General features: G+C 35.9%; 1 protein-coding gene across 2 annotated transcripts in view; it reads left to right on the forward strand.

The window, feature by feature from the left end:
* The window catches only part of LOC145694774 (single-stranded DNA cytosine deaminase-like), a 104174-nt gene that overhangs the window by 33742 nt on the left and 55414 nt on the right, over window positions 1–15018 (forward strand). The window contains exon 1 of one of the 2 annotated variants that reach the window (XM_081771416.1): window positions 1491–1860. The exons of the other annotated variant lie outside the window; for it this stretch is intronic. Within the exon in view, the coding sequence (XP_081627542.1) occupies window positions 1649–1860 (212 nt within the window). The 5' untranslated portion in view covers window positions 1491–1648. Of the gene's footprint in view, window positions 1–1490; window positions 1861–15018 lie in introns of those variants that run through there. 2 annotated transcript variants of the gene reach the window in all.

Here is a 15018-nt window from a genome sequence, read left to right on the forward strand (position 1 = left end):
CTAAATTCTTAAAAAGAAACCTCAATGTAGTTCAATGAACCATACTATTTCCTTGTCTGAGTGTTTCTTATGTAGTCCTATTTTTAAAGTGACGTTGCAAGCAGTAGGCTATTACAAAGAGGACATTATTTTCAAAGAAACTAGTCGGTCTAATTGCCATTTTTATACACATTATATTTCATTTTCCGAGTATTTCTTTTGTAATAACTTTTTTCTTCGTACTCATTATATTTCATTTTCCGAGTATGTCTTTTGTATTGTTTTTTTTTTCTATTTTTTGTAGTACCTTTATAAAAGTACATTGTACATTTAAAGATGGAACCCACACATTCTTTTCTCTCAAAATACTGGGTGACGAAATTAAGAACACTTTTTTGAAAATCAAAAAATCGTACTTTTTTATTCTTCAGCAGTTTTTTTTTAAAATTTAATTATTATCTTTTCAAAATCCAATATGGCATGTCGTACCTAAGTGTCTAAACTACAATACTACGTTATTTCTATGTGTCTAAACCTATTATTGTTCCGACAGGAGAAAAAAAAATGGGAGACTAAATTTTTGTACTTTACCCTAACGTTAGTGATAGAGCACTAACGTGCACACGAATAACACTTGCACAATGTTTGTGAGACAGTTGGTGTAAATGTTGGTAAATCTCAATTTGGTCTCCTCGCTAATAAGTGATAATAACTCACAGGCTATTAAAACACTAACATTAGTGTTAGAACACTAATGTGCACGAACAGTGCACTAACGACTTGCATTTATCCCATGTTTGTATATAATTATTATTAAAGGTATTAGTATAAAAGGTAATAAATCTCAAGTTGGGCGCACTAATAATCGATAATAACTCTTACATTATTAGAGACTAATGTTAATATTACAGCACTAGCGTGCACTATAGCGTGCACTAGAATGAGGTTTTTGCAATGTTTTGTAGGACAGTTGGTATAGCCTATAAGTTGGTAAATCTGAAGTTGGCCCAACTAATAATCACTAAGAACTCTCAGGCTATTAGAGCACTAACGTCACTATTATAACACTTATATGCATTAACTATTCATTAACGAATGACATTTGTCCCATGTTTGTAGGACAATTAGTGTATAAGTTGGTAAATATCAAGATTCTCTCCCAATAATAATCGCTAACAACTCTTATACCATTAGAGCACTGACGTTAGTCTTATATGTACTAATATGCCGTAACGATGCACTAACTGCTATAAAGTTTCATTGAATTTTGTGAACAGTGTTACCAGATTTGAAGATTAAAAAAGCGAGGTTGTGCTGCAGATAATTAAAAGGAGCCCAAAAATTAGGTGTCGCTGAATTTGAAATTTTTGTAGCGAGGGCCTTTTAAAAAAATGCCCAATCTACTACTTGCAGCCCAATCTGGCAACACTGTTTGTGAATGTGGATGCTAACGTAAGATATCGTAAGTGAGGACAGAAATCTGTAACTGAATCTGCATTCTGCAGGGGTGAAGGAGCAGGAGCAAGTGGCCGGAAGCGTTGCAGTCGCGACAAGAAATCGTGTTTCAACTTGCATGGAACGGTCATCCACACACGACAGAAAGTCGCATTCGATACTTGACTTGTGGTGAAGACAGTGACAGTTGTATGTTGTTGCTTCGTTTGGCAATATGTCCTATAGTTACAAGCGGAAATGCCTAAGGGAAGCTGGAGAACTTATGAGAGAAACAAATGACAGCTATTTCCCGAACAAGAGTGTCATACTATACGATGGAAAGGAGAGTGATGGATATTACCGGAAAGGGTGGCAGTTCAACGATGAGGACGCCCACGCAGAGTCTCTTCTGATTGAATTCTTACTTAGCAGGGATATAGAGTTAAGGTATGTCTATGTACTAATCCTGATCTTTACTTACCAGTATTTTCCTTTAGTTTTTAACAGTGGCGATCTAGGAGGTAAAAACTAAGGAGGGGCAATGGCGGATCCAGGGGGTGATCGGGGCAATCGCTCCCCCCCCGGAAGAGGAAACTTTCTTATTTTATATATAAATAAAACTGAGTTTGGAGCTCTTAAAAGTAGCTCTAAGTAGCAGTATTACAATCCATCGCCCCCCTCCAGAAGTCCGTCCTGGATCCGCCCCTGGGGGGAGGGCAGCAAGAAACCAGCCTATGATAGGTATATCATGACTTTACTATAAACATTCAAAAATATAAATAATAGCTTAAATTATATTTGTCACCCAAAAAACTGGGGTGCCCCGGTCCCCTGGCAAGGGGCTAGATTCGTCACTGGTTTTTAACAGTATCATAGCATTCTACGGGTGGAATACAAAGACTCAAGACTGTTCATCGTTTATTATTGTTGTATTTTTAAATAGCTATGAGAATAATGTTTGAGTCACAGCAGAAGTGAAGAGACATTCTAGTGTAGGAATTTTAGTTTTTGTAAACCGAAAACCTGATCATTTTTTAGAAGATACACTACTACAGAATAATTAGTCCCAGTGGCGGCGATTGGACGTTAAAAGTGGGGGGCAAGACATAATCTGAATATTTGTATATCAATATTAGTTTCCCTGGTTGCTTCTAATGTTTGTTTGACGAAAGGTTGTATAACTAATAGGATACTGTCTTTTTCAGTTAAAATACCGTATATCATATTTCAAATTTTATTAAGTAAATTGATAAGAGCAACGCAAGTAGGTACTAGTCTTTTATATTCTTAAACGAAGACGTAAGATTTGATTCTTTGCTCATGAACATCTTAAAATTGTCTGGAAGATTGTGTGATCACATTATTTAATAACAAATTGCAAAACAAATAAATACAAAGGATAATATTAATCATAGTAATAAATAATGAGGTTTGTTTTGAAGAAGTTATATTGAAACTGGGGATTAATGAACAACTTAATTTTTAGTTCCACACGTGCTATTAAATGTATGTTATTACTCCTAGAAAATGAAAGTAAATACTACAAGCGTATGCTACGACATTTAAAGAAATCTCGAAACATGTTCGTTCTCGTACACCACTGCAAAACAATGGAAAAGGTTGAAGCTGTTTTTTATTACTCTCCTTTTAATTAATATTTCTTACTGAGCTCCTTTTGTGGCTAAGTGGTTAGCGTACACGCCTTTGGCGCGGGAGACACGGGTTCGATTCGCGGCGGGAGCCCATCGGATTTCACGTTAATCAGTAGATCTACGTCTCATATAGCTTCGCTGTTGAACGGGATGTTAAACTCAAAATATTTCAAATCAAATCAAATCAAAATATTCCTTACTATTAGAAAGAAGAAAAGGCATTTTACGAACTGTCAATTTTTGTGCAATTAAAGAATAATTTCTGAAAGTTTTTTTTTTTTTTTTTTCGAAATGTTATCTCAGTTTCTAAGTGGCTGATTAACTCATATTGGACTTACATTGAGCCCTTGTAAGAAGAAATGAAAGTATGCTCGAAATGTTGCGCTCCAATAGATTAATTTTTGGACCATATTCGTGACAATTAAAACGCAATTCCTGTAGCTTTCTTAACTCCACGGGAAGACAACCAATACGTACTCACGCAACGGCAAATATTATAGAGACTTTGGAACATTTTTTCTAAATACATACAAAAAAAAATACATTTCAAAATGGAACTATATACATGAATAGATCATTTCAGAAAAGTGGGGGGAGGGGCAACTGCTTAATTATGTGTCTGCGATTTACTTTTACTTTCTCTTCTGTTTTATTGTGTGTCTTAATATTTACAAAGCTCGTAATTATGTAAGTCTATTGTAAATGGGAATGTTCCTTTCCTGTCATAGGTGACTAGTAAATATATAAATAAATACAATAAAATAGATGACGCGGTAAAGTTTCAATTTCGCCCGAAGTCAACCGCTAGAGACTGCTGGCCGCCATCTAAGGGTGAGATGTGCAATTTCTACTGCTTTCGTTTCAATAGTAGAAAATGATATTTTGCTATCATGCACCTTACACTTGTAAATACTTTTATTCTTTTCCTTATCGTGCGCTTGTGGGTTAAACAATGTTTGTTGCCCATAAACATATTAAGAATTATTATTATTATTATTATTATTATTATTATTATTATTATTATTATTATTATTATTATTATTATTATTTACAAGTTGCGCAATATTATATTTGTGTTTAGAATATACCTGGTATGGACACGTTCAAAACTTTTTCAACAGTCAAAAGAGTCTTAACATAGACAGTAGATAAAATCAGGGCCCACTCAATACTTGAAATCCCGGTGGAAAGGGAAAGTAAGGCTCCTATCACATTTCAAAACGTTCAAAAACAGCAAAATACTCGCTTATTTTGAAATCTCAGGTAATTTCTATTTGGATGTGAAGGCGATATTCAGAACGAAAATAGCACAAATATCCTCGTCTTCATCTTCTTATCTACATTTCTCCCACAGTAAAACCGGCACCATAAAATTAATTTTTTACCACTTCATTGAGTTGATTTTGAGTTTAATGTCCCGTTCAGCAGCGAGACTATATGAGACGTGGACCTACTGATTAACGTAGAATCCGAACAACATTAACTTCCGCCCTGAATCGAACCCGGGTCTCCCACGACAAAGGTGCGTACGCTAACCGCTTAGCCCACGAAGGAGCTCTTTTACCCTTTCATACCGTAATTTGCCGTTTTTGTGGTAAAATCATGTATTAGGCATCAAAGTTAAATTTACCCATGTTCAATACGCTTGTTAACTTTATGGTTTGTTCGTGATTTTGCCATGCGGTTTCTTACTTCATGAAAATGAAGTTCATTGCATACAATAGTAATCATCATTCAAAGAAAGTTCATTAAAGCAGAAGAATACAACTGATCGATTATAATTTTTAGAAATTCAAGAAAATATTGGCAGTTAAAAGAAGCTGAAGATTGAGAAACATGGAACGTAACAAAGAAAGTAAATAAGTAAAATAAATAAATAAATAAAAATAAACTCATTAGTCTAAGGATCCGCAGAAAGAATACTTAACAAAATACAATATATATATACCATATTCTGTACATAAAAACGATTTCTCAAAGAAATTTAGAGGCGATAAAAATAGGCTATTTCTTAAAAGATCTTGAAAGCATATGTTATTAATTCTCACGATTGCTAGAATTATTTCGTATTCGTATATGTAAGAACATATTGTCAGGCCCCTATTTATATATTGTGCGCCCCTGTGCTCTAAATAATTCCTCTCCCCCGAAAATAACCAATATTAGAATTGAATCCATAGTTTTTTGAGTCGCTAAGATGAATAGTGACAGTTTTAATCCAATCCAGCTCCAAGGTCATACTCTACTCTCCAGGGAGGGGGTAACATTTTCAGTCTTGGGAAGTAACGTAACGCAAGTAACGCGTTACTTGTAACGCGTTACTTTTTAAGTAACGTTTCCTAGTAACGCGTTACATTTTTTGCAAGGTAACTGTAACGGTAACGCGTTACAAATTTTTAAGTAACGTACCTAGTTTGCGTTACTTTTTTCGCGTTACATTTCGGAGAGTAACTACAATATATGTATATTTTTTTTCGGAAACAAATGTTTGTTTCCTGTAAGTGAATTTCTCAGAATGAAACAATAGAGCATGAACTACGTATGTCAGTGACCGACAGTCACCGACACACAGAGAAACAGATAAGTTCGTAGTGCCACTTGCTGTTTTTAAAAGAACAGGACAGCTTGCCAGGATCAGGGTAATCACGTGTACTGCTTGCAAGCACCTGAAAGATTTTGTCGTAGATTTTGACAGCTCCAAATCAATACATTCAGTGAGTGAACTAGAAGTGCAATGATACCGGTAGTGTATTTTACTTTTATTGGTGTTGTTTTTTTTATAAAGATGGAGAACGAAAATATTTTACTGTTCGAACATTTGAAAGAATACTTTTTTCTTAAGAGCTGAGGATGATGGTGGACAGAATTTAAAAGTAAAGAGTCTGAAGTGCCCCGGCGGAAAATATTTATCAACAACTAGGGTGCCATAATCAACGATTTACAGTAATGGGTTAATATGAATAAACTGTGTTCTGATGAGCAGGCCTACTTTATTACTAGAAAATAGTTTGTTGATGGTATGTAATATTGGAGATCTTTCAGATCAGTTTGCTTATCCTAGAGTCCCGTTGATTATAGAGTATGAAACTAGCTTTTAAAAGCATGCATCGATTTTAGATTTAATGGCAAGTTTTGATTCACCCCCAGTTCATGTGTTCTCATTTTATTAGTTGTACTGTAATGTTTCTCTATATTCTGTATTTTTAATTTGACATAACAACATTGTTATTATTATATAATTAGTTTAGCAGAATAATAATAAGCAATCATTTTTTCTAACGCATAGGGATGAGCAAGAATCAAGTTAAAACTCGACTCGACTCGAATTCAAGTCGAGTTTCGAGTCAAGTCAAAGGTAATATTCTCGAGAAGAGTTCCGAGCCGATTCAGTTTTTCGCGTCGAATTTCGAGTCCAGTCGAGTTTGATAAATTGCTCGTTCGTTTTAACTCGTCTTGAAATCATGGCCTGATTACACTGGAAAACGAAAGCCATGAGAAATGTAAGCTAAACAGTAACATGGAATACTTTTAGTGGTGCTCACGAGAGAGCACACTGTTCGCATCTCGTCTCGTCTCGATAGCGAGACCACAAGAGGTTTTTTATAACAAGCTCAGCTGGGCTCGGCTCAACTGAGAAGATGGCTCGCTTGGGGTGAATCATCGGCTCGAGCTAGCTTGGTAGGGATGAGGCATCTGCTCGGTTCGGCTCAACTGAGCCGAGGGCTCTAGCCGAATCGGTTGGGTGAACTGTTGGTTCGGCTCCTTCTCGGTTCGAGTCGATAGTGAATGAGCTGTGAACCGAGCTGCCCGAGTCGTTGACAATTCTAAACCCGGGCCGAGCAGTTTTGAAGATATTTGGTCACTGCCCTATAACTTTTAACAGTGTTTGACTTGAGCCCGAATACTCAACCTAGACCCTCAACCCAAATTCAGAAGCTCGTAAACAATGTCCTTGACTCTTAGACTTCACGACTACCGAGGTTGGCACTCAACTAGTTTTTCAGTATTCAAATACAAACTACCTATCTTTCATGTTTATATACAGTGTTGTTATAATTAATAATAATAATAATAATAATAATAATAATAATAATAATAATAATAATAATAATAATAATAATAATAATAATAATAATAATAATAATAAGTTGTAGTAGTAGTAGTGTATATTGCCTATGTAATATACTTAAAGAATGTACTCGAAACTACATACCGGATTTGGCTCGACCTGACTCGAAACTCAACCCCAATTCGAGTCGAGTTGGAGGAAATTTTTCGAACCGAGTTCTCGGGTCGAGCTCAAAGATGTCTGTTTCTAGTCGAATCGAGTTTCGAAGAAAACTCACTCGAACCGCTCGTGCCCATCCCTACGGGTAACGCAGTATGGCATTTTATCAATGTTACATTATATGAAAATGTTCATATATCAAGTAAAAACTTGTCCTTGCATTTACATAAAGCGATTCAGAACGTGCAATAATAATAATAATAATAATAATAATAATAATAATAATAATAATAATAATAATAATAATAATAATAATAATAATAATAATAATAATAATGGTGGTAGTAATAGTAGTGCGGAAAATTGAAGTAATATTTTTTCACATATTTAAAGTTTCGCACCTAAAAGTAACGCGTTAGTAACGCGTTACTTTCGAAGTAAAGTAACAGTTACTTTTTTGGGGCAAGTAACGCGTTACTAACGCGTTACATTTTAAGAGAAAGTAAAGTAACTTGTAACGCGTTACATTTTTACAAGTAACTTACCCAACACTGAACATTTTAAAAGTAATCGAAAACGACATATGTTACTGTTGAATTCATAGTTTTCGAGGTCGCTAAGTTTAACGATATCAGTTTTCATGATGTTCATTCTCACCCCTTTGGGTAGGGGTGGGAGAGGATCACTTTTTAAAAATAATCAGATAAGCTAGTTAATTAGTAATACGTAATTAGAGCGAATTAAACACATTAAGATATTTTCTCGCGCTTGTGCTGGATTCTGCGGGGTGCTAGTTTTAAATATTACTTTATTGTGTATTTTTTTAAATCCTAAGGACCGCTGTGGCTCAGTGGTAGAGCGTTCCCCTATGATGCATGGAGTCCTTGGTTCGATCCCAAATTGCGCCAATTGAGCTATTTGGTGGACAAACACTGTGTACGTAGATTTTCTCGGGGTTTTCCCGTTTCCTTTTACTTTCTTCATTCCACCATTTCATTCATCCTTATTATTACCGTCTACTTTAGCCTCGCCAGCATAATCGTGGGACGTAAAACTTAAAGATTTCATCTCATTTCATTTTTTATAAGGTGCCTTCCATTTCAACTCAGGCAAAAAAATATAAAATTGTACCATCACCATCTCAGACATGTTTTTAAGAGACCCATATTTTTTTGTTTTGTCGAAAAAAAATTTCCCGCCAAGTAATGGGCCATCAAAGACGGGGAGTACAATTTATGAATTGTAGAAGACATGGAAAATGGTCAATTTCGGAGCCTCACCATTCAGCTATGGAGACAGGTAGAGTTATAATTCTTGTTGTGGTATGTACATAGGGATATAAATAAACTATATTTTATTATAGTTTGGTTTGCGCATGCGTATCTTTTTGTACATAAATTAACAAATGAACGTCAATTTATCTGAAAAGTCGAAGTTTGCGAATTTTTTTCGAGCACTTCCGGTTCGAATTTTAAAATTCTGTTTTCACGGTTGGTAAGACCTAGTTACCCGCTTTCCGAAAAAAAAATTGTATCGCTTCTATGGTCAACCGTTTTGTCGCAAAAAATTCGAGAAATTGTAAAATTTTCAAAAATCGCCATTTTTGGGCGCCATTTTCTCGAAAACACCATTTTTTAAAATTCTGAAATTTTGTCAGATGGTTCAACTTTACCTGAATAATAAACACACCAAATATCATTCTCGACCAATGCTTCATGGATTAACTGCAGCCTTTTAAAGTTAGCGAAGTTTCGCTAATTTTGATGTCACAGTTAGCAACACTGGGGGACAATGAAAGTGCAATGATTTGATGATGTTTGTGGTTCACATTCATTAAATGAAGAATAACAGGTTTTCTTGGCTGTTTTTTTTTATTATTTTGATTAAAAAGGCTCTCTGAAATAGTAAAATGAGCCTCCCTCTACTCCTCCGTTTTCTTAAACTGAAGTAATCTGAGGTGGAAATTACGATTACGAAACACACAAATTTCAAGTTCACTTACTTAAAATGGTCTTCGGAAACAAAATTTCCTTTTTTTTTTTTTTTTTTTTTACATGGACCAATTATTTGCTTGGTTGTTGTCTTCTTTGCTAATAGCTTGTAACCGTGCAGATGCTCCAATAGATGTTGGTGGTTCACTCATAACTCATCCAGGAGTGGATCTAAGGGGACGATTGCCGCCCACCCCCAGAAGAAGAAACTTTCTTATTTATATATAAATAAAACCCATCCCAGAGTTTGGAGCTCTTAAAAGTAGCTCTAAGTAGCAGTATTACAATCCCCCCCAGAAGTCCGTCCTGGATCCGCCCCTGCGTAGCACATTGTCGATAGTCACAAAACACTTATTTTCACTTCTCTTATGCTCTTCTCGAAACCTGTACCCTGCTGAAGGTTCATGTGGAAGCATAAACAGCACTTAAACTTCACGTAATTCATGATTTGTTCATATTTCTGCTACGCACCACTGGTTACCATACATATATGTATATAACAAAAGTTACTTTTTGCAGATTTCTTAAATCTACACTTTGAATTGCAAAAGTTCGATTTTGGGGGAAGTATGAAGTTAGTTCATTGTGACCCGTTACTGCCATAAAAACTTCGCAATTTTCCGAAAGCCAAAGATAACTTAGTTGAATACCAGTTACCGGTCGCATAGTTTCCCTTTTTTCTTCCGGAAGTCGTCGAATTCAGTTCCAGGTAACAAAACGAGAGTAATACCCGGAGTTTGTGCTTGCACTATACTCACGAATTCTCCTGCGGTTTTAGTGGGGACGCGGTGGCTCAGTGGTAGAGCGTTCACTTCCAGTGCTTGGGGTCCCTGGTTCAATCCCAGCTCGTGCCGTTCTGCATTCCACCATTTCATTCATTTCTCATTATCACCGTCTCCTTTGGCATAACCGTGGAACGTAAAACTCAAAGATTTCATTTCATTTTTTTCTTCTGCGGTTTTAATACTGTGTATCTGTTTTAGCCTAAGGCTATGGCGCGTTGCCACATTCTTTGCCCCCCCCCCTTCCCCATTACCGTCGCAGAGACCCTTGCATGGCCGGTTTCACTGCAAAAACACTGGTTTATCGGACCTGTCTGCATCTCGAACATCTGAAAGCGATTTTTAAAGTGGCATGCAGCACCATCAGAAATCACTGACACGGTTTGGGAAATTGTAGACACTTATTTTCACGTATTCAAACCTTTTTCTATAAAATATATTTTCGCTTTTCTTCGAGTATGTTTAGAATCTTGTCTATGACTATGAGTACATGAGCCGAATCGTGTGTTTTATCGTCGTTTATTACAACAAAACTGTCAATTGTTTCATATTTCGGTGATAACTCTGAATTTCACTTTGCAGAATAACAGTCCAGTTTTCAACGAAGTCCACATGAAGTAAAATAGAATTTGTATCTTGAAATTTTATACGGTGGTTTTCGGTAGCAATTAATTCTCTTTGGATTTTCTTGATGTAGTCATGAATTACAATTCTTACAGTTAAACCGGCAATGTACGATACGAAAACAGAAAGTGGCACTTTTCTTTCTTTTTTTTTTTTTTTTTTTTTTTTTTTACGAGATCATTATTCTCCCATATGGCATACGTAACCACTTTCATTTTCATCAGGATCAATAATCAATAATTAAAGACACCACACTTATTTCTTCCACTCCAGAACATTCACCACATTCTTGAAGAAGACAGCTGTCATTTTCTACGGATCATACTACTAAAGGAAATAGGTCACTCATGACAGCTTCAATACAGGTTGCACCTTTGATTTGTAGCAACGCAGTACCAGCTAACTTAAAATTTGCACAATACACACACACACTTCCCTCTCAGGTTGCGGACTGACACACTTTAGTCGAATACTATAAAATTCCATGTGACCCATTTTTATGCTGGGATTGTTCTGTTTAAAAATTCAGTAAATTTCTTTGGAACGCGTAAGAAAACGTTTCGATTTTTTTTTTAAACTTTTTGTCATTTTTCGATCACTGTAATGACATCGCACTTAATTGAGACTTTGTCTGGAGCATTCCAAATCATACTGAGGTAATAGTTTAGGCCTTTTATAGATCATCAGAATTCATTGGATGGCCATTTCAAGTAAACTTAAAATTTGTGTGTTTCGTAATCGTAATTTCCACCTCAGATTACTTCAGTTTAAGAAAACGGAGGAGTAGAGGGGGGCTCATTTTACTATTTCAGACAGCCTCTTTGTTCAAAATAATAAAAAAAACAGCCAAGAAAACCTTTTATTCTTCATTTAATGAATATGAACCACAAACATCACCAAATCATTGCACTTTTATTGTTCCCAGTGTTGCTAACTGTGACATCAAAATTAGCGAAACTTCGATAACTTTAAAAGGCTGCAGTTAATCCATGAAGCATTGGTCGAGAATGATATTTGGTGTGTTTATTATTCAGGTAAAGTTGAACCATCTGACAAAATTTCAGAATTTTAAAAAATGGTGTTTTCGAGAAAATGGCGCCCAAAAATGGCGATTTTTGAAAATTTTACAATTTCTCGAATTTTTTGCGACAAAACGGTTGACCACAGAAGCGATACAAAATTTTTTTCAGAAAGCGGGTAACTAGGTCTTACCAACCGTGAAAACAGAATTTTAAAATTCGAACCGGAAGTGCTCGAAAAAAATTCGCAAACTTCGACTTTTCAGATAAATTGACGTTCATTTGTTAATTTATGTACAAAAAGATACGCATGCGCAAACCAAACTATAATAAAATATAGTTTATTTATATCCCTATGTACATACCGCAACAAGAATTATAACTCTACCTGTCTCCATAGCCGAATGGTGAGGCTCCGAAATTGACCATTTTCCATGTCTTCTACAATTCATAAATTGTACTCCCCGTCTTTGATGGCCCATTACTTGGCGGGAATTTTTTTTCGACAAAACAAAAAAATATGGGTCTCTTAAAAACATGTCTAGTTGCTATAAAAAAAGTTTCAACAATATCTGAGATGGTGATGGTACATGCTCTGCCTGAATTGAAATGGAAGGCACCATAAATCCAAAATTTTGTCGCCCTCTAAAATCTGTCACCCTGTGCTCGAGCACAGAATAGCACTTACCTTAATACGGGCCTGCATATTGTATGATTTGTTGCACGGTGTAGTAAGCGTGATGCAAACATACACAACAGCATACACGAATCGTGTTGCTTTACTGCTCTCGAGCTCATGTCCAGGATAAATGACATAAAAATCACGTCTTGGTATAAACCGATTTGTGTCGGCGGCGTGGTGATGTCAGCTACCCGCTGACAATGTTTCCATGGTTGCCAGACATTTTATTTAAAACCTTTGTGCGTTCTTGTTACAATCTTACTGAGACGTGCACAGAAGTGACTAAAACGGTACCGTATTATGCAATTAAAATGAAGATATAAAATGATAAACCATTCTCAACCCTTATGAATACGCTTGAATCAATGCTCCACTCAGTAGATACATGAAATGCTTAGACATTGTAAGAGGAGGGGGAAGAGATCGCAGTTATTCGACTCGTGGAAATTTTAATAGCATCTTGAAAGTAGAAACATATGATACAGAAGATGTGAATCAGTAATATTGAATCAAAATGAAAGAATTGAAAGTAATGTTGAATCGAAACGAAACTGAAAATAGTCATTCATTCACTTTACAGTATCCTGGGCATTTTACACTTAGATTTGATAGTATGTTTGATTAAAAGTACATCATTTTGTTATTCCTTTTCCTTTCGGAGTGTAATTTTAGATATTAGCCACTGCAGACTTAATGTCTGATCTAACGGACAATCGGCAATATTGGATCCTCTGCTAGGTTATTATTTCTTTTTAGTCCGTTAAAATGAGGGATGAGTAAGTGTACTACTTTTCAGCCCCCTTTATGGAAATCAGCACTGCATATTCTCCTAAGATATAAGGCGCCTGGAAAAACGTGCAACACGAACTTTGGGGCAGAACATATGAACCACAAGTGTTAATGAAATGAAACTGTCACTTTGTAGAAACCAATGGGAGGGGGGTCGATATTTGAACTCACAAATACCAGAAACATACGATTTTGTTTTTTACGGAACACGAAAAATTATGAATTGGAGGCATTTGTGGCTTTGTTTGTAGATAAGTGGGAATGTTAGTGGCTAGACTGGGTAGGAATATATCGTTCTGAAACAAGAACAACACGTTGACACCAAGTTCAGGCAACGTACGGTCGTAGAAAAAAAAAAGAAAAAAAAAACATTTCCCAGCATTGTGGCATAGTGTGACAGCATTGACGTTACCAGACGGTGTTAACCCTTAGACGGTAATATCCGTCTCCCAGGCGGATGTACGATACTTTTTTCTTCAGAGTTGGTACTCATATTGGAGTACTTCACCTATGCTTCAGTTGTGGGTTGACTGTGCAGTTTTCAGCAGGTGGTTGCGTGTCTAGCTCATTGTTGCAAACTTCGAAGTGTATAACGTTATTCCACCCCGTCTCGCAAGCGGATATTACTGTAAAGGAAATATATTTTATCCGTCTAAGGGACGGATATTACTTTATACTGACAACTATTAATATTTGGTTGTTTCTTTCGTTTCGAAAATTGAATATTTTAAGATGTCAAATAGCAAAGGTATACCACAAAGGAGTAAGGCTATACCACAAATGGCTATAGAACAGTTAGAGATGGCTATAGATCAGAAATTGATTATGATTACGGATCCGATGACTCGTATGTTCCTGAACAAGATCATTTATCCAAAAGTTCATAAAAGCAATCCAGAAATAAATTTTAACGATGCCAATAACATATCTGATAAGGGATACAGCAATGATCAGAAAAGTGATCAAAATAATACGAAAGTACAACAGAAACTGATAGTTTATTGCAAAAAAAAAAAAAAAAAAAAAAAATCAATCATATAGAGTTGCAAGAAGCCAAATTTGGGTACTAAAACACCTAAGTAAAACGTTATAAAAAATAAATTGTCTTCATGGGTGGCCCCCGCGAATTAGTTATAGAATTTTCCAAATCCAGAGGACATCTGGCATTTATTCCTTACTGATGACACTTTGAACGAAACTGTGAACTGCATTAGTTTACAATGGAAGTGATGAGAAGAAAGTTACATAACTCCTTCTCAAGTTATAAGAATACTGATAAGACTAAAATTGAAGGGCATATTGCTTTCATGACTTTTTGATCTATTTTCAAGTCGGGGCATGACAGCTTGGTGTCACCTTTATCAACTGACTGCACTGGACTTCATGGTTTTCATGCAACCATGTCTCAAGAGGTGTGAAGTTTTGGTTTGATAATTTATCTACTCGTGAACGAAGGAATAGAAAGAAACCTCCAGCAGCAGTGTCCAATGTTTTCAATAAGTTCATTTGTTATTGCCAAACGGCATATTCTATTGGGGTGCATAAACGTGTTGATAAAACACTACAAGGTATATATTAAGAAATTAATTCTTAGCGGCGAAGCAAGTTGCATTGAACTCATGGGTACATTTACAAGTGAACTACGATGTGCTTCTTGTCCAGTTTATTAATTTTGTTACGTAGAATCAATTCTCTGGCTGTTACTAAACCTTATTGAAGGCTTACTTACACCACTCTGGCTTCAAGCGTCTCAATTGTGCGTGTCCGTCTCTCAGGCGGATATTACTGTTATAGCTTATTTTTTTGATGTTACCAACTAAGGGTTAATACGTGTGGCT

The sequence above is a fragment of the Thermobia domestica genome, chromosome 1 (genome assembly GCF_964235325.1).
Source record: "Thermobia domestica chromosome 1, izTheDome1.hap1.1, whole genome shotgun sequence".
Classification (NCBI taxonomy): domain Eukaryota; kingdom Metazoa; phylum Arthropoda; class Insecta; order Zygentoma; family Lepismatidae; genus Thermobia; species Thermobia domestica.